This window comes from Grampus griseus (assembly GCF_964374135.1).
Source record: "Grampus griseus genome assembly, chromosome: 1".
NCBI lineage: Eukaryota > Metazoa > Chordata > Mammalia > Artiodactyla > Delphinidae > Grampus > Grampus griseus.
Window position 1 is genome coordinate 125,210,468 of NC_139017.1, and position 26,825 is coordinate 125,237,292.

Consider the following 26,825-nt stretch of genomic DNA (forward strand, 5'->3'; position numbering starts at 1 on the left):
GTTTGGGCAGAAATACTAGCTGGCTGGTGGCAAGTCTTCTGCACTCACTCCAAGAGACATCTGATGTCAGTTTGATCACTTGGTTAAGGAAGGCCTTATCTGCCAGATTTCTCCATTTAGAAGTACCTTTTCCCTCTTTAAGTAACAGATAATCTGAGAGTGATACTTTGGTTATCCTGTTCTCCAACAGTCTTCCACCCAGTGGGTTAGCATTCAAATACCTTTCAAGTTTGTAAATATTTAAAAAAAATTTTTTTTATTGAAGCATAGTTGATTTACAGTTTTGTGCCAATCTCTGCTCTACAGCAAAGTGACTCAGTTATACACATATAGACATTCTTTTTTTATATATTCTTTTCCATTATGGTTTATCACAGGATACTGAATATAGTCCCCTGTGCTATACAGTAGGACCTTGTTGTTTATCCAACCTATATAGTAGTTTACTTCTACCAACCCCAAACTCGCACTCCATCCCTCTCCCTCCCCCCCTCCCCCTTGACAACCACCAGTCTGTTCTCTATGTCTACGAGTCTGTTCGTTTTGTAGATAGGTTCATTTGTGCCATGTTTTAGATTCCACATATAAGTGATGTCATACGGTATGTGTCTGTCTGACTTACGTCACTTAGTATGATCATCTCTAGTTGTACCCTGTAAATATTTTCTTTGTTTGCTTTGGTCTGTCTGCGCACCAGGTTTCAAAGGCATCAGCGGACCTCATGTCCTACTGCGAGGAACATGCGAGGAATGACCCTCTGCTGATGGGGATACCAACTTCAGAAAACCCTTTCAAGGATAAAAAGACCTGCATCATCTTATAGAGGAGTAGTGAAGTGGTTCCTCCCCTCTTCTCAACAAAGCAAACGATGAGCAGCTCCTTGAAAAGATTTACCTTCGGCTTATTTGGTAACCACTGCTAATAACTAAAATGCTCTTAAGTGACTTGGAATCATGGACTCTGAAGTCTTTGTTTTCCAAGTTGTCCTCTCTCTAAAATGCCCTTCAATGAATTAATAGAGAATAACAATCTTGTTTTCCATTCGTTAACTCTGGTGTCATATTGGGTTACTGCTGAAGGAAAGTTGGTCTGGCCTTTTAAAAAAACAAATATGTGAATGATCCAGTTAAGACCTAAATTACCTAAGGACTCGTCTCGATTAAAATGCCAAGAATAACTTGTCCTAAAGCCTTTCTCTCATAGTGTATTCTTAGTAGGGTTATGCCAATCTGTACAGTATAGGTGGGTGAGGAGTGTTTTGTGTATATATATATGTGTGTTTGTATATGCACATCTCAAAGCTTATTTCCCTATTAAAATGTCTCTCTCTCCTGACCATCAGTTCAACTCCAGAAGAAGTTATACCTTTATCTTGAGCTGTGTGTGGGTAGAATTAAATTCTTTTCTCGTAGTTATTGTACAAAAAGTAAAGAACACCCTGAAGACTGCATTCATTGTCATTGAGTGATGAAGGCATCTCTCTCCTCTTGAAATCGTGCTGACCTCTTAGGCTACAGTAAACTGTGCCAATTAAAATTTAAAAACTGAACTAAAAGCCCTTTTATGATATGACTATTAATTCACCAAGGGCTTTCGGGCTTCAGTGATCCTGCGTCTAGAAAAGGGGAGGAGGCCCTTGGGGAGTACCCTGGGCAGCTGTGCCCCAGGGCTCACGTTCTCTGGAGCAGGGGTAGACACCTCTGAAATTTCCACTCTAACGATGGGAGCGAGACAGAGCAGCCGTGAGCCGGGCCAAGAGAAGAGCAGGAATGCGTGAAAAACAGCTGCTCTCCTTGGCCCAACTTTGTGATTTAGCTCACTTTCTCTGCCTCCCCTCTATCTTTCCTCTGCCACCAGAGCATGTCCTCAGAGGTAATGTTCACCTCCCAGCCCCAAGTGGGCAGATCATGATGGGGAAGAAACATACATACAGAAAGAACGTAAAGGTATCAGACACTTACTTACTTAAGCTCTTTTCAAATACCTGCAGCGTCATCGTCATCCCTAGCTTGTCCTCACACCATCTGAGAGAGGCTAGGATCCAGTGGTTCGCTACCTGGGCCCACGGTTCCAGCAGCTGGGTGTTGGGCTCCTTGATTTTCCTCTGGGCATGATGGTCCTGCCACACATCCTTAGAATTTCCAGTGGCGATACCAAAAGAAGGCATCTCCTGTGGCCAGAGGGTATGTTAACTTTATCAAAGAGGAAGAGAGGGTCTTTTAAAATGCTTATTTATGGGCCCAAACCATACATTAGACCTTTGATATTTTAATTCAGCTTCAGTTCATTAAAAACAACTACTAATGAACGATTTAAAATGTTCTCAGAAAGGATCCCTCCCCAAGAAGGAATTATTTACAATGGTTTTCCCTAGTTCTGTAGTCCTGCCCTGTAGCGCAAGCCCCTTTTAAAATCTAATGTCTGAGCTTTGAGCATTATGCTGATTGTGGGTGAACAAATGCAGTACTGTTTCCAAACTGCTCAAATATATTCCGTATTTCTCCAAGTCACCTGCCTATTCAGCATTGTGAACGGCCCTCACTCTTCCAGGACCATGTGGAAATCACGCCACCGCTGTTACCCTCTTGTCATCTATGCTTAGTTCTGCAAAACGCCCAGTTTCCAAGTAAATTATAGGCACCTGTTGGAGAGAGAACGGTTTTTCCTTTCAAAAGGTGATATTTGAGATGTACATTAATAAGACAACTTTACATTTACAGCTTCACTTAATGAGACATTCTTTTTTTATAAGTATATTTTTCTACTGATAGTTTCAGAACACTAATCTTATTTTCACTCTGATTTTTACCATGTTTCTTTAAATATTTATAATGTAGCTTGTTACAAAATATTTTCGTGAAATTACTTTTATTATACTGCTATGTACACATTTTTGGTAGCAAGCGTAGTTTATGCTTTAGTACTAAAACATGTTCTTTTACCTAACAGAAAACAAATATGGTTTGCTGTATATTTGTTGACATGCCTGTAGTGGTAAGGAATGGACTTGAGGTCCCAGGAGATTTCATTTTTATTTTTGCTGGCCAGATATCATAAAGGCTACGAGTATGAAAATCATGTAACTTCCTAACCAGGTATAGGGTATGTTTAAGAAAAGTGATATCAAATCCTTTGATGCTGGACCCGAGGGGGAGAAAAATTGTAGCTAAATGTTGATTTACTTATAACTAGACATCTATGTGAGAAAAATATAATATATGTATACATATATATGATATGCAGAAGTCACTTTTATTTATCAGGCTTTATTCTACTTGTAAAGCCACAGTTCATTCAGCAGCAACTGGTTTTTGATAATGACAGACAAATGCCCAGTGTGTGTTATTTTTTCCAACTACCACTATAATGACACACCTAATCACTTACGTGCATGCAACTCCTTGCCTTCATATCTATGAAGCTATTTAAATATGTTCACTCTACTTTGTCTGTAATGCTGCTTCTGTTAACAGTGATCTCTTCTTCCATGCTTATATCTTCATTAGCGCATCGTAAATCTGTCCAATTGAGGCCTCAGGACCATGGCAAGATATGCTAGACAGAATTTCATGACTCCAAAGTATTTTACAGAAACACTTTTTTTTAACTAGAGAAACACTTTCTATACCAGGTGGTTCACAAGCTATAGGTTTTTTTCTAAATAAGAATCAGGTTTTTACATTTCTTTACCTTATTATTAAAATGAAAAGTGCCATGCTTACCCTTTAAAGGAAAGACCTGATTTGCTTTCTCCCTATTGGGACTACTTCTGTGCTTTACTAGACCTGATTTGCTTTCTCCCTATTGGGACTACTTCTGTGCTTTACTAATCTTTCAACTATCAGAAAAAAAAAATTATACCAACAATTTAGTAATTTTGAGGCATAAGGTAGTTAGTTTAGGTAGTGCAGGATGTGCCAAACTTTCCCTTCAGATTCCTTCTTCTCAGTCAGTTTGCACCTAAGAGAGTGTCATCTGAGTGATTACTCCGAATTTTAACAGCTATATAGTCCCAAGAAGTAAATCACAGTACATGTCAGTCCTTTCTCAATAAACATAATACCAGAGTGTGTTAGGACTTGTATTGACCTTTTATGGTAGCTCTGTTAATAGGAAAAAAAATACATTGAATCAAGTAGAATTATCTGTATGTTAAAATAGAACACTTACCTAGAGCTGGGTGGCCTGGATCATTCGTTGTCTAGCCAATCCTGTGTCCCTGTGTTGTGTGACTTTGAACAAGGCACTCCATCTCTCTGGGCCTCCATTTCACCATCTGTAAAACGGGGCTTGAAGTAGATGATGGCGGAGATTCCCCCTGTTCCATCCAGCAGCCTATTACCCCTCTACTGGTCCTGCCAACATGTTGGTGCTATATGCTGCTTCAAATATAGAATTGGTTTGTCTATTGTGTGTGCTCATTTAATAGCTTATGAAAGGCCTTTTTGTTATATGGCTTTTTTTTCTAGTTTTATGGACTTGATTACTGTAATAATGTCTTGTTTATAGCCATGTAACTATAAACATACATTCTCTTGATGTCTCAGTAAATTTGCATTTGGTATATAGTTGATGGAATTGTTGTTTTATAACATTCTTTGACTACTCATCTGTCCAGCATCTTATTAACCTAAACATTGTGATTATTCTTTGGAAATCTGTTCTGCAGAAAGAATAAAAGCATTTACTTGATAGCTAACGTGTTCACAGATTTGAAAGAAGTTTCATTAAAGCACTGTTCCTCTCTTTACTGGATCAGTGCCTCCTTGAATCTTCCTACTGTATTTTGCTCAATAAATTAACAGAAGACCAATTCTCTTCCCCTTTTCCTGCATTCATTCAGTTAACATTTTCTGAGCACCTGCTGAGAGCCAGGTATGGAACTCAGGCTCTGATTACACTCAGATGAATAAGGCTCACACCAGCCCGTGAGAAGCTCACAGTCTAGGGCAAGGAAGGGTGGGAATAACCAATATATAAACTATTATAGTACCGTGTGCAAAGTGCCTGAACTCACGTGAACACACAGTGCCGCAAGAGCCCAGGGGAAGGAGGGCTACCTCCGTATCAGCAAAGTCTGAGAAGGCTTCCAAGGGAGGTGGTGTTTGAGAGATGAAGAAACCCTGTATGTGTTGGAATGAAGTCTTGGGAGGGAATGACAGGAGGAGGAGAAAAGTGAGCTCAAAGCTAGTGTGCAGAGCATCTCCCATACCACTTACCCTGCAAGCAACCGGAAGGCAGTGGAAGTTGTTAAGGAGGAGTGGCGTAGTGATTCACAATGTGTGGAAGGCTCTTTCCCATCCTGAGACCCGGCTGTGACCACAGAAACAGACAACAAATGGAAAGGTCATGAGACTTGCAGACTCATATTCACCAAGTGTTTGTTGAAGGTACCCTGCCTCCTGCCCAGTCCCTTCCTCCAGAGCTGGGATTCCCACAGAGATCAAGGGAGGGACAACGTCATCCAGAAAGCCAGGGAGAAGGCAGCCAACAAGGTTATGGGCTGGGCAAGCTAAAGAGCTGCCCCCTGCTTCCGAAAACCAGCACACACACACTACAAAGGGTAGGGGCAAAAGATAGCCACTCAGCCCTTCCTAGGAAAGGACTGAAGCATTTAGACAGGTTGGTCATGAAAAACAGGCAGCAGCAACTGACCAGGACTTTCACTGGCTCAGACCAAATTACCAGAAGTCCCTGTGACTTTCAGTGGAAGACGGGCTTGGGGGTGGTAGATGGGACCTGGGTAGGGATAAGGGGATGGAGGACAGTGAAGCTGAAATGGGTAGACTAAGTAAACGTGGCAGATGAAATGGCATGCAACCTTAATGGTGTGAAACAAAGAACTCAAGCCTGCTGGTAATGTGGTAGCTAAATGTGGAGATGCAGGTCCAGCTCTCCTGGACATGCGCTGTGACCAGCTTCTCATCGGCAATGTTACACATACACATAAGGACATTCACCATAAGCCTTCTTACTTGGGGCTAGGTGGACAGTCTTTTGAGTCCCTATGTCTACATTTATAAACTTTGGGCACACGGCTCTGACTGTGTAGAACCTGTCCTGCCATCAGCTCTAAGCCATCTTTGCACAACCTGACATGACTATTGCCTATAGCTTGCTTTCAGAGCATGGCCCTGCTTGCTACTCTACCCCTTTGCCGCTGTGAGCAGCAAATAACGTTTCCCTTCAGATGCTTCCCCCATTGCTGTTTCCTTATCTGAGTCAATCATATCTATTAAAGGCCATTTAGCTATAGGCCAGTCCTGGGCAAACATATATATACAGTTGGTCTCAGGAACCCTCACCTCAACGATTAATTTTTTAAGAAACCAATATTTTCTCTGCACTGGAAGAAAATGCAGTCCAAATAAATGTATCCTGAAATGCTGTATGACTTAATATATTAATCTGTAGAAGACAACTGATGCTATAAAATAGAACTATGGAGAGAGCAGTGCTTAGCACAAAGGAGCAGAAGGTAAAGTTTGAGGTGTATTGAGAATTAATTTTACATACAAAGCATTTTTATACCCTATAAATCCTCCTAGGTAATCTATTCAATAATGAAAGCAAGTAATTGGACTGGCCGAGATATATAATGGTAAGGTCTCGAATCTGCACGTTAAATCTGCAGCTGAGACATCTATGTGCAAATTGCTACTCCTGGTCTCTAGATCCAATCATGCCATCTTCACACACACACACACACGCACGCACACACACACACACACACACACACACACACACACAGAGCTTAGTGATAGAAGAGAGAGCTCCAGCCACAAAAGACCTGAAATCTGGTCCTGACATAGGACATTAACCATGTGACATCACAAAGACCCTGTGGATCTGTAAGTTGATATGCTGGGGGCAGGGGAAAAGCAGTCACTCACTGAGCAAGTTGTGATATAAAGTTCCCTTCTAAAACAGATTTAAGTAAAAAGTAAGCCAATTTATATTTTCAAAAATGTGGGTATATAATAGCACAGCTTGTACTTGGATGTGGCAAAAATGGTAAAGAAGCTTCACAGTATATCTGAAGACAAGCATCCCTTTGGAGAATCGTCCATGTGCAGCAGATCCTTCCTACTTTTAACCTTGAGACATTTTCCCATGGCCAACGCATTAGAATTGCTTTATTGTAGATAAACCCTTGTAGATCTGACATCAATGAAGTACATTTCAATATAGCTCATACATCTGTCGATATTTACAGACATCTGTGTGAGGCCCTGGGGAAAGGAGAGACCAAACACTGACACTGGGCTGGACACTCCACATGTATCCTCCCATTTAAGCCTCACAACAACTCTTGAAAGGAAAGTAGACTTTATTTAACTGTATGCTACAGATGAGGAACTGAGGCTCAGAGAAGTCAAGTGAGTAATGCAGGATCCAACAACTAAGAAGTACAGACGCTAATTCCACACACCCGCGTCAGCTAGATTCTGCAGCCCATATAGTCTGTCTTCATAACTGTAGCATGGTTTGAATGGGGGGGGGGGGCAGCAGGGAGGCAAAATAACTTTGGGAATTTTAATTAATCAAGTGAGAAATAAAACTACCATATGACCCAGCAATTCCACTCCTGGGTATGTATCTGAAAAGAACAAAAATACTAATTTGAAAAGATACACGCACCCCAATGTTCACAGCAGCATTATTTACAATAGCCAAGATATGGAATTAACCTTAGTGTCCATCAACAGACAAATGGATAAAGAAGATGTGGTATATAAATATAGTCGATGGAATACTACTCAACCATAAAAAAGAATGAAATTTTGCCATTTGCAAGAACATGGATGGGATTTGGAGGGTATTATGCTAAGTGCATTTAGAGAAAAACAAATACTGTATGATATCGCTTATATGAGGGGTCAAACTAGTGAATATAACAAAAATGAAACAGACTCACAGATATAGAGAACAAACTAGTGATTGAGGGGGAGGGGCAATATAGGAGTAGGGAATTAAGAAGTAAAACTATTATGTATAAAATAAGCTACAAGTATATATTGTACAGCACAGAGAATATAGCCATATTTTATAACAACTATAAATGGAGTATAACCTTTAAAATTGTGAATCACTGTGTGGTACACCTGAAACATAATATTGCACGTGAACTCAATAAACAAAAAAAATTTTTTTAATTTAAATAAACTTAAGTAATGTAAAGTGAGCAAATTGGTTCCTTAGTAATCAAGAGCCTAATGTACTGGACCTTAAATAAAAATAAACAATACTAGACTCCAGGCACTTACTATGGGCAGGTACTATTCTCAGCATTTTGCATCTCTTAATTCATTTAATTCTCACAACAAACCCATGAGGTCGCTACTATTATTATCCCTACTTTACATATGAGAAAATGGAATTTCGCAGAGATCCAAAAGTGCATTCGATATGCTTTTTTTAAAAAACTGCATTTTTTCATGAGTTGTCAGTATGAAGAGAAAAAACATCTTAGACTCAGGAAATGTGGGTTCTAGTTGGACTGCCACTAATTTGCTGTGCAACCTTAAGACTTTTATGACTCCTGTTCCTGTTTCCAGAAAAAAAAAAAAAAGGAATTTTTTAAAGAAGGATTTAGGCTAGGTAATTGTTAACATTTCTTCTAGCTTTAAATCTTATACAAATATGGGAGAGGAGAGCAATTCACTTTGGGTCACTTTTTTGCCATCTTTACCCCCAATCATTTTACATTTTCCTCCTTGAATCGAAAATCAGGAGGAAAAGAACCAAAGTCTAGAGTATGGGGTCAGAGAAGGGTATGTGGGTTTGCCGAGTATAATTATAGATATTTTAAAAGATATTTTAAAAATCACTTCCTGATACCTCAGCTACTGACTCATCATCAGGGCAGGAAAGAATTTTTAAGGAAAAATGAATTGTAGAAAGGTATTTTGTATATAAGCAATTAATAGAATTAAATGAGCAAAGTTCTTCAACAAAGTATCAACAATGTCTCATGAGTTATAACTACAAAAAGAAAAATACCCCACTCAACATTAAATGTGAATAACACAGCATTTGATTTTTAGAAGCAGGACAAAGAGGAATTCATTCATTTGTTGAGCTCCTCCTGGGAATATGGTAGCTCCTACTAGCTAAGTATGTCCTAGGATAAACCCAGAAAAGACTAGGATCTCCCAAGATAGTGAGGGTGGGGATTGGGGTGGGCATTACTGTGCAATGTGATCAATGCTATTATAAGAAGTCGCCCTGCCTGAATGAGTCAAAAAAGGTTTCACAGAGGCAGCACTGTATCAGTTGGGCCTTGAAGGATGAGTAGGAGTTTGTTAGGAATAGGGAAAGGTTATTCTCAGCAGCACAAAAAGTGTGTACAAACGCTAGGTTCTAAAGAAGTCTGGGTTATCAGATAACAGATCTCTGTGTCAGGAGTATGGGGAGAAGAATGTTGATGAGGCTGGGAAGGAAGTTTGAGTAAAGTCAACAAAGGCTAAGAGTTTCTACTGATTATAAAAGGCAAGGGGAGGGAGTTGGTAGAGTGGTTTAAGCAGGGTCTTGACATGATAAGCCTTGTTTTCTTAAAGAGAGAGTGAAGAAGGAGAATGAACTAGTGGAGAAAAAGTGGCAGTAGTGTTTCTAACCTCTGCTGAGCCTCCAGCAGCATTTTATAATTCTTTTATTGGTCCTTGTTCAACTCCTCCATTCCAAACCTTTAACACCCTACTCAAACCCCCCTATTTATCTCCTTCCCATCAAGCAAATAATCCTGCCTTCCCCATCAAAAACATGCTGGGGCCATTTGGCCTGAATTCTTAAAACTTCCTACCTTTCCACATCCAAATGTCTCCATCACACCCAAGCAAATAACTTCCATCCGTCTCACAGGTGAGCAGCAAGTCCTCCAGCTATTCCTGAAGCCACTTATCCTCTTTTCTCCTTTCTTATCAAAATGTCCCAAGAGTAGTCCACCTTCCCTGTCTTCTCTTCCTCACCTCCCATCTTCTCAATCGACTGCAGTGTGGCTTTACTCACACCAACAGAGTGAAACTGATGTCATCCAATAAAACGGCCAGTGAACTCTTTTTTTTTTTTTTTGGAGGGGAGCTGTGTTGGATCTTCGTTGCTGCACACAGGCTTTCTCTAGTTATGGTGAGCAGGGGCTACTCTTTGTTGCGGTGCGCGGGTTTCTCATTGCAGTGGCTTCTCTTGTTGCGGAGCTCGGGCTCTAGGTGCACGGGCTTCAGTAGTTGCAGCACACAGGCTCAGTAGTTGTGGTGCTCAGGCTCTAGGGTGCATGGACTTCAGCAGTTGTGGCACACGGGCTCACTAGTTGTGGCTCACGGGCTTAGTTGCTCCACAGCATGTGGGGATCCTCCCGGACCAGGGATCGAACCCATGTCCTCTGCATTGGCAGGCAGTTTCCCAACCACTGTGCCACCAGGGAAGTCCCAGCCAGTGAACTCTTAATTTCGAAATTCAGTGGAACATTTCAATCTCTGCTTCAGGGACCCCTCTAACAGTGGGAATTATTCTCTCCTGTAAACTCACCATTCTGCCCCACTAGCTTCTGTGACATCAGACTCATTTTTCCCCTCTGTCTCCTCCTCCTATGTCTGCCTTCTAAAATCCCACCCTCAGTCCCAGGTTTCTATCCTTGACCCACTGCTCTCTTCTTGGAGAGCTCATCCACTCTCACTGTTAGTATACACTGAGGATTCCCAAATCCAAACATCCAGCCCACCTTTTATCCAAGCATCCAACTTACCTATTCTACTGGACATTTTTAACAGATAGTCACACAAGGACTTGAAACAAAATGTGTCCAAGACTAAAGCCATTTCCCCTTGCAAAACTTTAATTGACATCAGTATCATCGTTAAATTGCCCCAGCTGGAATTCTGAGAGTCATTCAAGAATTCCCCTTCATTCCTTACATCTGATCACCCAGTCTTGCCTATTTCATTTCCCAAATATTTCTAAAATCCACCCCTGATTTTCCTCATCAACTGCAAGTTCAGGCATGTATCACCCCTTGACTGAACTACTGGAAAATGTCCCATCTAGACTCCAGCCTCTGTGGTTGCCCCTGGTATTAGGATAGCCAACTGTTTCTGTTTACTTGGGACTGTCTCAGTTTTGGCCCTGAAAGTCTCGCATCCAGGAAATCCCTCAGTCCTACTTCTAGTTGCAAATAAAACTAAAACCCAAGTTTTAGTTGAAAATTAAATTACGCATAATAAAAAATCCATGGGGCTCCCTTCAGGTACAGCTGGATTTAGCTCTGCTTTCAAGTGTCACCTCTGCCCTTTACTCTTTAATTGACTTACTCTCCGCAGCAGGCAAGCGGCTGCCAGCAAGCCTAGACTCATCCATGAGCTTGGTGGCACTGCAAAGAGACTACAGACTTTTCTACTCTGGCAGAAAATTCTCAGGAAGATTTCTGATTGGCCCAGCTGAGTCACATTATCTATCCCCACACCAATCACCATGGCCAGGAAGATGAGCCAGGCCTATATTCCAAATCTATTTTTGAGGCTGGGGTGAGGGGTGCTAACAAGAAAGAAGGTTCATGGAAGGAAGGAGGGGAGCAGGACAGACACGAACAATGAACAGTTGTCCCTTTACATTACACTCCCCTCAAATCCCATTGCACTGATCTGGGCAATTAAATGCCTCTGAGAAGAGTAAACCATAGACGACTGTTAGCCCATTTTACTTTTCTATATAAAATCCTCGGCGTCCCCTCATTGCCTGCAGGGCAAAGCCATGCTCCTTAGAAGGACATACAAGACCTTCTATGAGCTGGTCTCTGTCTACCTTTTCAGCCTACCTTTCTCCACTCCCTTCCTTAACAGTTAATCCTGTAGCAAACACCACAGACTGAAAGAATCCCTTGTGCACCGCATTTTTCTCCCCTCTCTTCTAACCGTGCTTCATGATTCAGGTCAAGCATCACCCTTTCCTGGAAGGCTTCCTCACCACCACCACCCTAAACACACACACACACCATGCCCAAAATGCCAAGGTACCACACCACCTTAAATTCTCTGTGTCTGTCAGCTCCCTACACTAGACTGCAGGTAGAAACTGCACCATAATCATCTTTCTATAGTAAGTTCCAGCACAGAACTTGGCACACAGTTGAGCTCAATGTTTGATTTTGAACAGAAACTGCTCTGATAAACCAAATGGGTGATAAAGGACCAAATTAAGTTAATGGTAATGGAGAGGAGAAACTGGATTCGTGGAAATTAACAATTTAATTGGATAATGTCTTTCCATATTCAGTTCTGTTCAGCTATGTAGTTGGCTGGAGGGTTTCTTTTTCACTTAAGTCACCCTCTAATTTACAAACATAGAATAATGATACAAAATACATACATAACATACATGCATAGAAAATTACCCACTCGTGGGAGATGTAATTATCATGGGAGATGCAATTATCGTTAGGTTACATATATCCAGTACTTCCAGGAACTGAGCCGAGTGCTTTGCTTTCTCTGCATTGTTTCCTTTAATCCCCACAAAAAATCAATGATATAAGCCTTGTTTATTTTCCCATTTTCTGGGAGAAATAACTGAGGCTGAGAAAAGTTACACTACTTTCCCAAGCCCTAGCTGGGATCCAGGACCCAAGCTCAGCTCTTTCTGGCTAGAAAAGCCTATTGTCTTAACTGCTGAACTCTTATTCTTGATCTTTTGCCAGCTCTGTCCTTAACAGTTATACAAAGAAGCAAAAAAATCAGAAGGCTCTTCTGCAGATGAGCCGTTTTGCAGAGTGCTTATTTTGATGGTTGCAGTGTGATTACAGTGTGGTGATGTAATCAGGTATTAAGTGGCGATACTAGGGAACTTTGCAGCTTTTCTGCATAATAAGTTCTCAGACACTTATTTGTAGAAAATACGTTAGCATAAAGTACCCAAGGACACAAAAATCACTTCTTCTGTGATGAGGTTACAGGATGAAAGAGAACAATTCTTAGAATTCTCTCCTTTAGTTTTCCGAGGGCTCTCTCCCATTTACCGGGTAAGTAAAAAATTAGATGCAATTAGTTTCAGCCTCCCGGGTTAACCTGTGCTGTCTGGTTGGTGTCTTTGAGAGATGGAGTTCACAGTAGAATTTTGATTTTCACCTTCCTCTCCATGTGGCTCTGGACGGGTCTCTTGGCTTCTCTGAGCCTCAGGTGCTTTGGCAAGGAATCAAATGGATTAATAAATGTGAAAGCAGGGCTTCCCTAGTGGCACAGTGGTTGAGAGTCCGCCTGCCGATGCAGGGGACACAGGTTCGTGCCCCGGTCCGGGAGGATCCCACATGCCGCGGAGCGGCTGGGCCCGTGAGCCATGGCCGCTGAGCCTGCGCGTCCGGAGCCTGTGCTCCACAACGGGAGAGGCCACAACAGTGAGAGGCCCGCGTACCGCAAAAGAGAAAATAAATAAATAAATAAATGTGAAAGCACATTATAAGCCGGAAAGTGCTAATGGCTATAACAAAAATAGGAACTCCACTCACTCTCCGAGCTCCTTACCTTGTGCCTGATGCCGAGCAACACTCTGTACAACAGGTTGTTTTTATCATGCTGTCAGCTCCTTGTCCAAGTGCCCAGTGCTGTGTCGGGCCCATAACAGGTCTGTTGATCGGTCAGTTCAAGGCAGTGCTAAGAGCCAACCTGTTTGTGGACCTCCCACCTTTTGTAGTTCTTGTAATTTGTACAGTAATCACCTTAGTAAACTAGTAAATTCTAACTCTGTCCACACGTAGCAAATTGTTCTGGTTATACCTCTTCCCTGAGAATCTCTTCAACCTTTGCAGAGAAACATGTATCCCTCAGCTCCTGGTGGGCTAACATCAGGGAGACTGGAAACTGATGTGAAAGCTGCTCGCTGCTCGCTGCTCCCTGCCCCTGCCCCCGCACCAAACTTGTTAAGCGTGATTCTGCTCAATTTCAGCTGGAAGAACTCCAAGAAAGCAGGCAGTGTTTCTCTTCCCTGATAATAAGAATTACCTGAATTTACTTGTTAAAAAAATAAATTCTGAGAATTTTCCCAGCCCCACTTAATCTGAAGCTCCTGGGAAAGGGTCTTAAAGGTGTATTTTTAACACTATCAAAAATGCTAGGTCTTCATTATGATCGGAACAATGTGAGAAATTCTGGAGGGCAAATCCCTCACTTTACACAGGAAGAATCTGAGCCCCAGACTGAGAGATATTTGTCATTGGGGGGTGAAGTGTGGACCTCACATGCCTAAAAGGATTAGGAAGGAAAGCCTAAGTGAGTCCAGCAGGCTTAAGTTAACAATAGGGAGGGGTGAGGTCTGTGGCAAACTGGAAATCTTTGTCTAAAAGGGAGGAGCCTCCCTCAGCTGCAGCCAATTGCTGCCATGCAGAATGTGGGCCCACTGTTGCCACATACAGCAAATTTCCAAGCGACAACAGAAATAAAGATTTTTCGAAGAAATTTCTCCATGTTTAAACGTTGGCAAGTGATTCCTCCCCAAAATTGTTTTTAAACATCACGTGAGCCAAATTTCTCTTGGCTACCAGTTTCCAACCTCACATTAGGACTTTGTGAGCCACAGTTTCATCTTTTCCTAGCCCCTGTCATGGTGGTAATAGCACCCTGCCTATTTTCTCAGTTTTAAGTTTTCAAATGGCTTTCTATCACCTAATGAAAAAAAGGCTGGCTTGCAGGGCCCTTCATGGTCCTCCCTACCACCTTTTCCCACATTATCACCTGTCATTGGAGAATATGGATTCCAGGACCAGACTTCTTCAGCGTGCATCCTGGACTTGCCACTTACTAACAAACTCTGGGCAGATTTCTCTCTGTGTGTATCAGTCTCTTCACCTTCAAAATAGAGGCAATAATAGTACTGATACTTACGTCCATAGAGTTGTTGTGAGGCTAATGAGTTACCATAAGGTTCTTAGAGCTGTGCTCAGCGTGTAGTAAGCCCTATGTGAGTGGTGTGGTTGCCTCAGAAACTCGCCCCAAACATGCCTCAAACATACACTCGAGAGCTGCAGTTCCTGTCCGGGAAGACGTGCCCTTCACAGTCCCCTGGCAGATCTCTTCATCCTTTGGGTTGCACTGGTTGCATTGGATCTGGCAAACCTTCCCGACCCCCAGGAACACTTAGGCCTTGAACATAGCACATCATCTCTGATCACCCTGCATCACAGGTGTCAGTCTTCTACACTAAATTGCACACATCCTTGAAGGCAGAGACCTTATTTTTTCACTTCTGTAGCCCCGGGACCTAACACAGTGTCAGGTACATGATGGGCTTTCAATAAATAGCATTAAAGAAGTGAATGTGCTAACCTTCACAATTTCCTTATTTGATGATAAACTTCTTAAGGACAAGTGCTCTTATAGGCTACATCTGTGTATTCCCCACAGCACTTAGCAGAATTACATTCAATATTCAATCAATTAAGTAATTTGTGTGGTTGCAAAATACGATGCTAGCTTCTGATCAAAGAACTTACAGACTTTTGGGCTTCCCTGGTGGCGCAGTGGTTGAGAGTCCGCCTGCCGATGTAGGGGATGCGGGCTCGTGCCCCGGTCCGGGAGGATCCCACATGCTGCAGAACGGCTAGGCCTTTGAGCCATGGCTGCTGAGCCTGCACGTCCGGAGCCTGTGCTCCGCAACGGGAGAGGCCACAACAGTGATAGGCCCGCGTACCGCCAAAAAAAAAAAAAAAAAAAAAAGAACTTAACAGACTTTTTCTACTTGTCAAGATGTGCATGCCCCTAGTTACTTCACTAGGCTGGGAACTCCTTGAGGCCAGAGGAAGTGTCTGATTTTTCTTAGATTTCAATATAACCAGCATAGCCCCTTGCCCATAATAAGTTCTCACTAAGTACTTCTTGGTGATCTTCATGACTATAACGTTTTACACAGTTTCTTATGTTTATCTAGGTATTGTTAAAAAGGAACAAAAAAAGATTCAACTCAACTTGAGGGACACTGGCTTGGTGTTAAATCATGCCATTGAGAGTTTTGTTCATTTAAAGGAAACGCACCTCACTGCTTACAGCCTTCTACCACATATCAAAGAATAAAATTTAACCCATATAGTTGAAAATTGGGAAACTGATTTTAGAAGGGTTACAGTAAGGCATCTCAAAACAAGCTTTGAAAATACTTCCTATTAACAATATACAAACAGCTCTTTCCTAGTCATGACCCTTTTTTCTTTATTTGGGAAATAAAACATATATTATGGAAGATTAGTTACCTTCATGAGTCCTTTCATTATATAAGTTTAACTTACTGAGGGCCCTGGTGAACTGTAGGCAGGAGAAGTCAATGCTATTTACAACACTGAGGTGAAGCTGCCAGTGGAAAAAAATAGGTATTTTCCACAAACAACACACCGTAGGTAGACGAGGGGATTTTTGTCCCTGTTGTAACATTTTCACCTATTCGCAATAAGTAGGCATTTAAAGCACAACTGAAAAGTATTAGCATCATTTAGAGGCAGAATCTGCCCTGGTAATTGCACACTTGTTTACAATTAACTCAATTGTTTCAGATTGGATTTTTCAATGCCTTGTTACTTTTGGGTTATGTTCAATCAGGAGCAAATAACAATAGTTAAAACTTGAAAACCAAAACAACAACACTGAATTAATTGTTGAGATTTTTCTGAAACCAAACAACCTGAAGGATGCATACTACCACTTCATATCTCTAAGTACTATGAATTGAGAATACAGATTCAAAACACTTTTCTTAAAATATATATACCATGTTATAAGCAACAGATTTCTCTGATGCCTTAAAAGTTTTTCTATTGCTATCGCCTAAGTTTTAGTAATAGACACACTGTATTGGCACCTATCAGATGCCAGGTAGTTTGCATCTATTATTTCTAAATCATTTAGTCAACAAATTTTTTTTTTTGCCACACTATGTGGGATCTTAGTTCCCTGAGCAGGGATCGAACCCACACCCCCTACATTGGAAGGGTGGAGTCTTAACCACGGGACAGCCAGGGAAGTCCCTAGTCAACAAATATTAATTCAACACCTACTGCTTGCTGAGAAGTGTGCTAAGTACTGGGCTACAATTATGAACCAGACATTGTTTCTTACCTTCAGGGAAGTTATAGTCCTGTAGGAGTGAAACAACCCTGCAAGATGGTTAATTTTATCTCCATTCTGCTGATGAGGAAAACGGGATGCACTGGGACTGATCCTGGCTGTACCCCATGCTCTTTCCGCCAAGCAATGCTGCTTCTCCCCACTCTGCCTTCCTACTTTAATTCACTCATCTTTGCAGAAGCGTTTTTAATCAAGTAGTTGTGGGAAAGAATTGAAAATATTTTTACTTTAGTGGGAACGAAAAGAAATTCTGTTTAAAACTCACTGCTCTCAATCTTTTGATAATGTAAGAAACAAATATTAAATACCAGTTATGTTTTGGACCAGGCACTAGCTTAAATAAGATACAAGTCTAAACAAGGCCTAAAAACCCACATTTCTAGTAGATGTGAAAAACAGAAACTTAATTGCAAGGTGAAGGGCTCATGGGCCTATGTTATTCCTAAAATATGCAGAAATGTGGAGCTTTTAGTTACTGTTAGCTGGTTTTCTCTCCTCTGACTTCTACTTTTTCCTGATTGTATGTAGTCATGACAAGGGTGGGAGACAGATGGCAGGGGAGCCATGGGGGCTTATGGTTTGAGAAGGAGGCAAAGAAAAATCATGTAGACCAAAGCTATATTAGGCTTCGCCTCAGTAGGCATTTTTGCTTTCTTTGGCTGTATCTACAGGAGGTTATTGCAGTTAATTATCAAGTGACTGTTCCAAGTAAAAGATGACTGTTCTGCTGAAGCCTTTCATTTCTTTTGCTCTTTTCCTCCACCTCTCCCATCTAATTTAACCAAACCCCTCAGAACCATAGCAGACATGTTCAGCTGGAAGGCACACAGCTCTAGAAAGAGAATAAGGGTACCAGAGTATTTAGCAGGCCACTTTCCTGTTTGTTCCCTGAATATGCTTCTGCAAAATGCACAGCCTTGGACTGTTCCAGTCACTTTCTAATTGGCCTTGTTACCTACAGCCGATTATCCCAATAACCCGTCTTTCAGTCTCCAGTGTTATCTTCCTAGAACACTGATCACGTCACTCCCTGCGTGAAGGCCTCTGCAGACTGGCCAAAGTTTACAGAAGGAAGCCCAAAAGCTAAGGGTGACACAGAATGCCCTTTACAGTCTGGGCCTAATCGCCACTTACCTTTCAGCCTTTTCTCTCCCTTATCTTTCTACACCAGAGGCACACACAGAATCACTTTGTTCCCTGAACAGGTTTTGGTCTTTCGGGCCTCCACACCTTTTCAGAAACTAGTGTGCTGCTGCTAGCAATATCCTCTTCCTGTTTTAAGATCCAAATAAAATAATCTCTCTCCAGGAAAAACTTCACTGGTCTTACAGGTACCTTTGGTCACTCTCTCCCCTCTGCTTCCTTAATATGTTGCATATAATCTTATTACAGCACTAGTATCATTGAACTATAAATATTTATTCAGGTTTTGCAAGTGCAATTTCTAACACTACTGTTCCCTAACTCTAACCCCAACTCCTCTTAAATCTTCGTTTTTCTGACTTTGGATGTAGGCTAGAGCAGGGCATCACTAAAATGTCCACTAAAGAATGAATGAAAAGCAATATTATGCCCCCATGTCTGGCCCAAATGTTTAAGAGTGGAAAAGAATTATATATACATACACACACACATCTATATATACAGACACATATACTATATGTATATAATTTCACAAGGGTTTTAATTTTTCCATATTGAAAAGAAACTTCTTTAAAAGAAAGTCCAAGTTAAAAGAAACAAAACACACATAAATGATGCAATTATTCCATACCAGTTTATTGTTAAGTATTGTGTTTCAAAAAATTTATAGCATAAATAACCTTTCATGTCATAAAATAACTTAGTACAATTTATAATAAAACTTTGAGAATTTAACATCTCATCAAAATACAATAAAATATGGTTTTAAAATATGATTAACCCTTTCTGCTTTTTTCTTTTTTACTTGAGGGCATATAAACCAAAATTACCCAAACTACTGCCGCACATTTAAACTTCAACAAAGCATATTTGGTTTATTTAAATGTAACTCAACCATCCTAAATTAATACATAGTTTTGTTTTCCTTCCTGCGTGGTTCTTTGTAATTTTTGTTCCTTTTGACTTGTATTTCTGTTTCCACACAGCTTCCTTCTTCATTTTCACCTCTTTCCATCTGCAAAGTCATCTATCTCCGGGCTCCCAGAACATGTAGTTGAACTCACTCAGCCCCTTGACATCAGTTTCTGTAATCCTTGCATCAGTGTAGGGAGTAACTGCTTGAGTAACTACAAAGGTATTTCAAAACTTCAGTGCAATTTGGTTCAGTTATTTTCATTCAGATGCCATCACCGTTCAGGGAGATTAATCACTGGAACCCACTGATCCATGTAGCGACTTTCCCGGCAAAAACAAATAAGTTGACTTAAGGCAGGATCCTTCCACTGTGATGAATGTGGATTCTGGGAACAAATTTAGAAAAAATAAATTTACTATTAAAAAAGTCAGCCTTTGCTACTTATTACACCACTTTTGAGGGGAAGACACTCGAACATTCTATACTTTGGCTGTGTGACACAGAGACCTGTTACAACCATAAGAAATAAAATTTCTTCTAGGTAGTTGGGTTTCCTGCAAAATCATTCAGGGTAATTCTCTACTAAGCTGTACTCTTCAAAGTCTGAGTATAGTCTGAGTACATGAAACCCACTGAGCCATATACATATATATATGTTTTCATAATATTTATTCAGTTTTGCATGAAAGTATTATTCACAGGCTTGCCCTACCAAACTTGTACCTTGGCAGAGACCTGAGTGAAACAACTGTGAGAAATATTTCCATGCTGGGCTACCAGGAGGTGAGAGCTGCATAGCAGTTAACTAGAACTGCCACCTGTTATCCTCCCAAAAGAGACAGTAGTATTTTTTCAGGAGTAGCAAAATAATTAGGCTGCCACTTAAAGAGATCAGTCAAAAAGTAGTAAAATGTAAAAGACAAAACGATCACATTTACCTCTGTAAACACAAGTTATCTACCTACCAAAGGTTTTTATGGGGGTGGGGGGAGCTCCATTTTAAAATATGCAAGATTGCAAAGAAAAAATTTCCACTCTATCCTCTCAATACATTTCTAGGGAATTAATAAGGTCTGTCTCCCACACCATTTCTATTTTTAGCTCTGACTGGCAGAGAATGAAGCTGACTCCTTAATGAGGGTGAGCCAGGAATTTATTTGGCTTTATCTAATCTGCCCTGCTAAAGGAATTAGTCACGGGAGGTAGTGCAGATGTAGGTAGGGAGTAGCTGGGCTGACAATGCTGACTCACAAGGATCTCTTCCGCTTCTGGCAGCCTCCAACGTGCTTAGACACGTTCCGTACCAGAGAAAATCCCAAGGATGAAACTAGCACATCTCGGCTGAAAGTCCAGCCACACTCTTTGATGGGGCAAAGGCGCCCAGTTCTTGACCCTCAGCCATTCCAGATCTGGAGTCAGGCGACTTTCAGCCGTTGCGGACTTCCTGCCAGGACTCTAACCACGTCCTGCCCGCAGTCCCCTTCTCCCTTACCGTCACCAGCACGCAGTGCAAGTCCGGGGGCTGCTCCGCGCCCTCGCTCAACGCGGGGCCCGCGTCACTCTCCAGGAGCAGGAGCTCGGCCAGCCGGCCAGGGTTGCTGACGCGCAGGATGTCGATGTCGTTCTCGCAGCAGAACGCCTGGATCAGGGTGAAGTGGATCTGCAGAGCCACGTCCCTGTCGTCGTCCTCGTCCGCCGCCAGCAGGCACAGCACCACGTTGTCGGGGTCGCTGCGTGCGGGCAGGGACGGGGCTGATGAGCCCAAAGGCAAGACCCGCCGCGTGGGCGCCCGCATCCCGCGCCCACGTCCCGGGGGGTCGCGCCCCGGCCCGCTTGCTCCCCTTGGGACAAGCAACCTCAGGGCAGATGGAAAGCGGCAGGAAGTGGCACTGCTGGCCGAGGGAGCGCCCCTGGAAGGCGACCTCTCCGGGCTGGGGCGGGAAGAGAAACCACGAGGGACACGCGAGGGTTCCACTTACACGTTGAGCAGCTTGGCCGCCTCGTACACCCCGACGGTGATGGTGCGCTGACTCAGGGCTTTGCTGAGCACTTCCTCGAGGGCATCCCCCACCTTATCCATCCTACACACAGGCAGAGCAAGGGGTTCCCGTCAGCCCGCCGCCCCTCGGGGCCGTCGCGGCCCCCTCGCCCTGCGCCGCGACCCTCCCTCCCGAGTGCACGCGCCACGGCGCACCTGGGCCTTTGCAAACCCGGGGTTCCCGGCCTGTCACCCCCCCCCCCCGCCGTAACCCCTCGCACGCCCAGAGGCCGGGCGTCCAGTGAGAAGCCCCGAGAGTGCCATCCGCCACCCTCTCCTGAGGGCACTGCCAGTCCCCGGCGCTGGGCGAAGCCACAGGCTGCCGGCCGCAGGAGCCGCACCGGCAGGGACGGTCACTTCTGCCCTTTGCAAAGGCTCGAGGGGCTCGACCGGCGTGGGAGGCACGCTCTTTCTGTCCACGCACGCCTCTAGTGTCCCGAGGAAGAAAGGCGGGATAGGAAGTACCCTCTGCAAACTTTTAACCGCTCGCTCCCCGCAAACCTTGCACAGCCTGGCAGCACTGGGGTGCGCGCAGTGGGCAAGCAGAGTTCAGGGAGAAGCTCCGGCTGACTTGCCTTTCGGTCTTCTGCTCTCCAGCCGAGAATTCCTCCAAAGTCATATTGCAACTGCAGGTGCCCTACAGAGAGAGAGCGGCTTGCGGGCTGCTCCTGCCACCGTGGGCGCGCGGGTGCCTGCTTTCTGCACTCCTTCTCAGGCTCCTCCAGCGCCCGCCGCCGCCGCGCCGTCCGCCCCTCCTGCCCCTCGCTCGCTCGCCCGCCGGCTCTCGGCGCCCCCCCTCGCCACAGACCACTATAGCGACGCGGCAGCTGCCTCACAGCCACTGAAGGACAAAGGCCCCCCTCGCCGGAGTTATCCTGCCAACCCCCAGCCAACCACCACCCGCCTCATTTGCATGCGCGCAACCATTGGGCTATGCAAATCAGCCTGCTCCGACAATTTGACCTCAGCTCCTGGAACCCGGCTGAGAGGAGCGGAAGAGGGAGGGGCCACGAGGAAGGCGAGCCTGGGGCGGGGGCGGGGATGGGGGCGGGGTCCCGAGCCTACTCTCATCCTGCTGGCAGGGCGGGTAGGAGAGGAGGTCTTTGTGCGGGGAGTGGAGGGTGTCTTAGCTTGGGCTGGAGCTGGCTGCCAAGTGTTTTTCTAGTTGGTGCACGTTTGTTTTTTTTAATTGTCGTTTCATGTCTTTTGTTTTGGGGGCCTGCTATTAAAATCTATTTTCAGGGTTAATGCACCCAAGTCTAGTAATTATTAGTAAGCTGGTTACATAAAAAGAGTGTGTCCAGACCTCTGGGGCAAAGTTTACCTCAGAAGTGTTGTTTATGTAAGTCTAGGCAAAGCTGCTTATTAGTAGTAGTATTATTTCGGTCCCCTGATGGCTGGTTTGATTTATTTTTGGAAGGTTGCAAGGGTTGGGAGCTCAAAAAAAGAAAAATCAACACATTTGTGTTTGGTGGTGGCAGGGAACCAACTTGGAATCTCTTCCACAGAAAGCAGAAAGGCTTCCCACCTGCCCAGGGTAACTCTGGAAAACCGTGTGCACCAGGAGCTGGTTACCACATGTGTGTATCCTAGTGTATCCTAGCCATACAAGCCCAGTTCACCTTTCTCAGACAGCCTTTCCCGAAGGAAGATCCTTCTGCATGGCACCAGCTAAGAGACAATTGTCTGACACCCACACAAGCTACATATCTAAATTCAAAATGCTCTCAATATGCCCTCAGCTTCCTTTCATAAGGCAAGTATGTCACTACCTTCCACAGGGGGCCTGTGATCTCACTGTGAATTATTAATGTTAGATGCTGAATCATGAAGCAGCAGCTATCGGACCTTTTAGTCATATGCTAAAATTTCAGCTTTGAGATAACGGCAACTTGTGGGTATAAAGAAAGCAGTAGTTATGCATTTTTGAAAAGCAAACTTCAATGCATAGACTTTCACTGAATAGGTTGAAAGTTCTTTCCTTTGTTTCATGAGTTTATGCAATAAATGCAAAAATATGTGTTAAACCTACTGAAGTCACCAGAAATGGTAAACATGCTCCCATATGCTTGCATTCAAAACAATGCTTGCATTATTAAGGTTACTGTACAGACAAAGGTCACAGAAGTAATTTTTTGCTAAGCTACCTGGGAGTTTTTGCAAACTCCCGTATGTTTGTATCATTCTAGACCAAATATTCTCCAGCTCTCTTGATCTTAATTTAGTGGAAAAGAAAAGTGATAGGTCAGTTTTCTGGCTCATTTATTTGAGCTGCCATTTTGCACTTAATCCCTAACTGCGTTGTCAGCAAGGGACAAGGTTTGAGTAAAGGAACGGTGCTTGTCAATGCATAACTTACCCAGGAGTGTAAGGTATGTTTCATATCTATATCTTAAATTCTAACATGTAGTGTCTTTGTTAAAGAATTCCTTTACATTGAAATTTAGGGAGATGCTGAAGCCCGTTCAACTTTGCAAACAAAACCTGAATTATGCAATCTGGCCTGAGTCATCATTTGGAGATTGTTGAACTGTGTTCTGTGGAACTCCAAGGTTCTATCCACTAGGTATTTCTTAGAAGCTCTTTGGAAGGAAGTGTGATCACAGCAAGCTGACGATGAATTAGGGAATCGAGTGAGTTTCTTGACAACAGGGACTGTGACTTCATCAACTTGGTGTTCTTGGCACGTAGCACCATTTCTGCATTTAGTAGAAGCACAGTCAATGTTCACTGAGTTAAACAGAATCTGAGGGTTGAACAAAAAGATCTCCGAATCCTGCAGTCCTGTGTAATGATTGAATTCTCTCTAAGGTATTCCATATTTAAATTTAATTCAAAGAAAAAACTTCTTTGATGTCCTACAATATACCAAGGATGGTACAATTCCTGGTCCTTTGCCTTTAAAGTGCTTACCATCTAATTGGTATGTCCATGCTTGAACTGGATTTTGGGACAAAATAGTATGCACTGTCATCAGCCAGCTATGCTGAAAGTCCCATGACTTTGGTCATCTGAACAGAAACTGTAGGACAGTAGAACCCCTGTATTGTTTTTCCAATTCAAACGAACCACAGCCCTAATAATGCCCCACCCAGGTCAACTACATGCAGTAAAAATGCAGTATAAAAGGATTACTTCTTAATATAGGCCTGGTCCCTCACTCGAAAATTATACTGAATTCTATATTTGATCTATAGGGAAAGTGATTTGTTCATGTGTTGTTCGGTTGTTCCCTATGAGATAAGCCTAGCCTTCCAGTATTCAAAAATATTCATTTGTCATACTTTCTGACTCAGATATGTTACACCATTTTGCCTCATTGCTGAGTCTACCTAGACAGTTTCATCAGTGATTATTTTCAAAGCTGGTGTTTCCAACTGGAAGTAGAAGCTGAATTTAGCTACAGCTAGATTGCAGTTATACAATAGGATGATCGTAGATGATACATTTCATAAGTGCTTATTAGTCCTAGGAGAGGATGGTATCCAATGATAAATCAGAGGAATATCCCTAGATCAGTATATATGTGTATATATACTTTTTTCATGTGTTTTAATATATTTGTATTTTAAAAAATAATTCCAGCATATAAAATCATTTTTAAAACTATCCCCGGTAACTCCAGGTACTTCAACTGCACAGGACTGGAATGACCTTCTAGTAACATTTATAAGGATGCTAAATGGTTATATTTGGAAATCAGATGAAAATATATACTCAGAAATTGTTAAATTATTTTAGCACTGCTACCTGCTTTGCATATTAAAAGGCTTTTTTGATATTTTCTTCACTATTATCATACATATATTCCTACTACTGGTTCTATAGTTTAGAATGATAACTTTTCTTTCTTTCAAAAATTAGTCAATCCTTTAACATCTGAAAGAAGTATGATGCTTATTATTACAGCATTAAACAGATCATTGTTCACATTGAAGGAGATCAATTAGTCTATGATGGGTGTACTAACTACCTATCTAGAACTGTATTATATTTTATTGTTAAAGATCATAAGGTTCCTGATGTATCTTTTGTGTAAGTCTGGTGAAGTTAGTTTCTAAAGGCAGGCTCTAAATTTCCCTCAGTTTTTTTCTCAGAGAAGATCATTCAGACAAGATTGACTTTACACCTAAAAACGTGTCATTTCTTAGGATCAATACTTCCATTTTGGAATTTAACTAAACGTTTAGTTTCTTGGACTGTCTGGTGGGCATATTCTGAGATGGCCTCAATGATATGTAAACCCAGGTGTTAAGCTCTGTATAATCCTCCTTCTTTGAGTATAGGCAGAACCCATTCCTTGTTTTTAACCAATAGACTATGGTAATGGTTTTGGGCTATCACACGCATGATTATGTTACATTCTATGGCAAAGATAAAAGGACTTTGCAGGCGTAATTAAGGCCCCTATTTCATTGACTTTGAGTTACTCAAAAGGGAGATTAGGCTTGGTGGGCCTGACCTAATCAGGTGAGCCCTTTAAAAGAGGGTCTTCTCTGAAGAGAGACTGGAAGCATCAGAGACTTTCTCCATTGCTGGTTTTGAAGAAGCCAACCACCATGAAGCTGCAAGGAAATGGATTTTACCAACAACCTGAGGGAGCTTAGAAGTAGATCCTTCCCCACTCAAGCCTTCAGATGAGAATATAGCCTGGGAAACATTGATTTTAGCCTTGGAGACCCTGAGAAGAGAGCCCAACTAAGCCACTCCCAGACATCTGACCTGCAGAAACTGTGAGATAATAAATAAGTGTTGTTTGTTTGTTTGTTTTTGCAGTACGCGGGCCTCTCACTGTTGTGGCCTCTCCCATTGCGGAGCACAGGGTCCGGATGCACAGGCTCAGCGGCCATGGCTCACGGACCCAGCCGCTCCGAGGCATGTGGGATCCTCCCAGACCGGGGCACGAACCTGTGTCCCCTAGCATTGGCAGGTGGACTCTCAACCACTGCGCCACCAGGGAAGCCCAAGTAAGTGTTGTTTTAAACCACTAAGTAATTTGTTATTTGTACTTTGTTTCATAGCATCAAGGCCTAATACAATACCCTTAATGCCATCTTGTTGTGTGTTCAATAACTTCTTACCCTAAGGAAATTTTCTTTAGCTATTAATATTCATGGCAATAGCTGCGTGTTGTTGCTTTGAGCTTTAGGCTGACCTCCTTGTTGCCATCAGCTGTTCACATTTCACCAGCCGTGCAGGGGCCAGCTAGTTGAGGTGTCAGATAAAGAGACTCACTAGGGCACTTTTCAAGGACCCCCTCACTCCATTTCCCCACCTCCCCACTGAGTTAAGTGTGTGTCAGGAGGTTTCTATTGTTGTAGGAATGTTCTCTCTGTGAATGTCTCTTCTTGGTGGGCTAATCAAAGGTGAAAAAGGGCTTCCCTGGTGGCGCAGTGGTTAAGAGTCCGCCTGCCAATGCAGGGGACATGGGTTCGTACCCCGGTCCGGGAAGATCCCACATGCTGCGGAGCGGCTGGGCCTGTGAGCCATGGCTGCTGAGCCTGCGTGTCCGGAGCCTGTGCTCCGCAACGCGAGAGGCCGCAGCAGTGAGAGGCCCGCGTACCGCAAAAAAAAAAAAAAAGGTGAAAAAGATAGGTGTTTGGGGTTGGTAATTGGCCCTTTGTAGTTTGTTCTGGTA

At 42.8% G+C, this 26,825-nt stretch overlaps 2 protein-coding genes across 3 annotated transcripts in view; one reads left to right on the plus strand and one right to left on the minus strand.

Moving 5' to 3' along the window:
* The window catches only part of GNG12 (G protein subunit gamma 12), a 124,243-nt gene extending 119,550 nt beyond the window's left edge, over positions 1 to 4,693 (plus strand). For both annotated transcript variants that reach the window (XM_082678165.1, XM_082678166.1), the window contains exon 4: positions 698 to 4,693. In XM_082678165.1, the coding sequence (XP_082534291.1) occupies positions 698 to 823 (126 nt within the window). In that variant the 3' untranslated portion in view covers positions 824 to 4,693. The remainder of the gene's footprint in view (positions 1 to 697) is intronic.
* Positions 4,694 to 18,854: 14,161 nt separating this feature from the next.
* GADD45A (growth arrest and DNA damage inducible alpha) lies at positions 18,855 to 22,017 on the minus strand. Its single transcript, XM_082678879.1, has 4 exons — positions 21,763 to 22,017; positions 21,129 to 21,230; positions 20,642 to 20,879; positions 18,855 to 19,534 (listed from the first exon to the last, which is right to left on the minus strand). Exons 1-4 carry the CDS (start codon positions 21,804 to 21,806, stop codon positions 19,421 to 19,423), a joined length of 498 nt encoding a protein of 165 aa, XP_082535005.1. The 5' UTR covers positions 21,807 to 22,017; the 3' UTR covers positions 18,855 to 19,420.
* Positions 22,018 to 26,825: the final 4,808 nt, after the last annotated feature.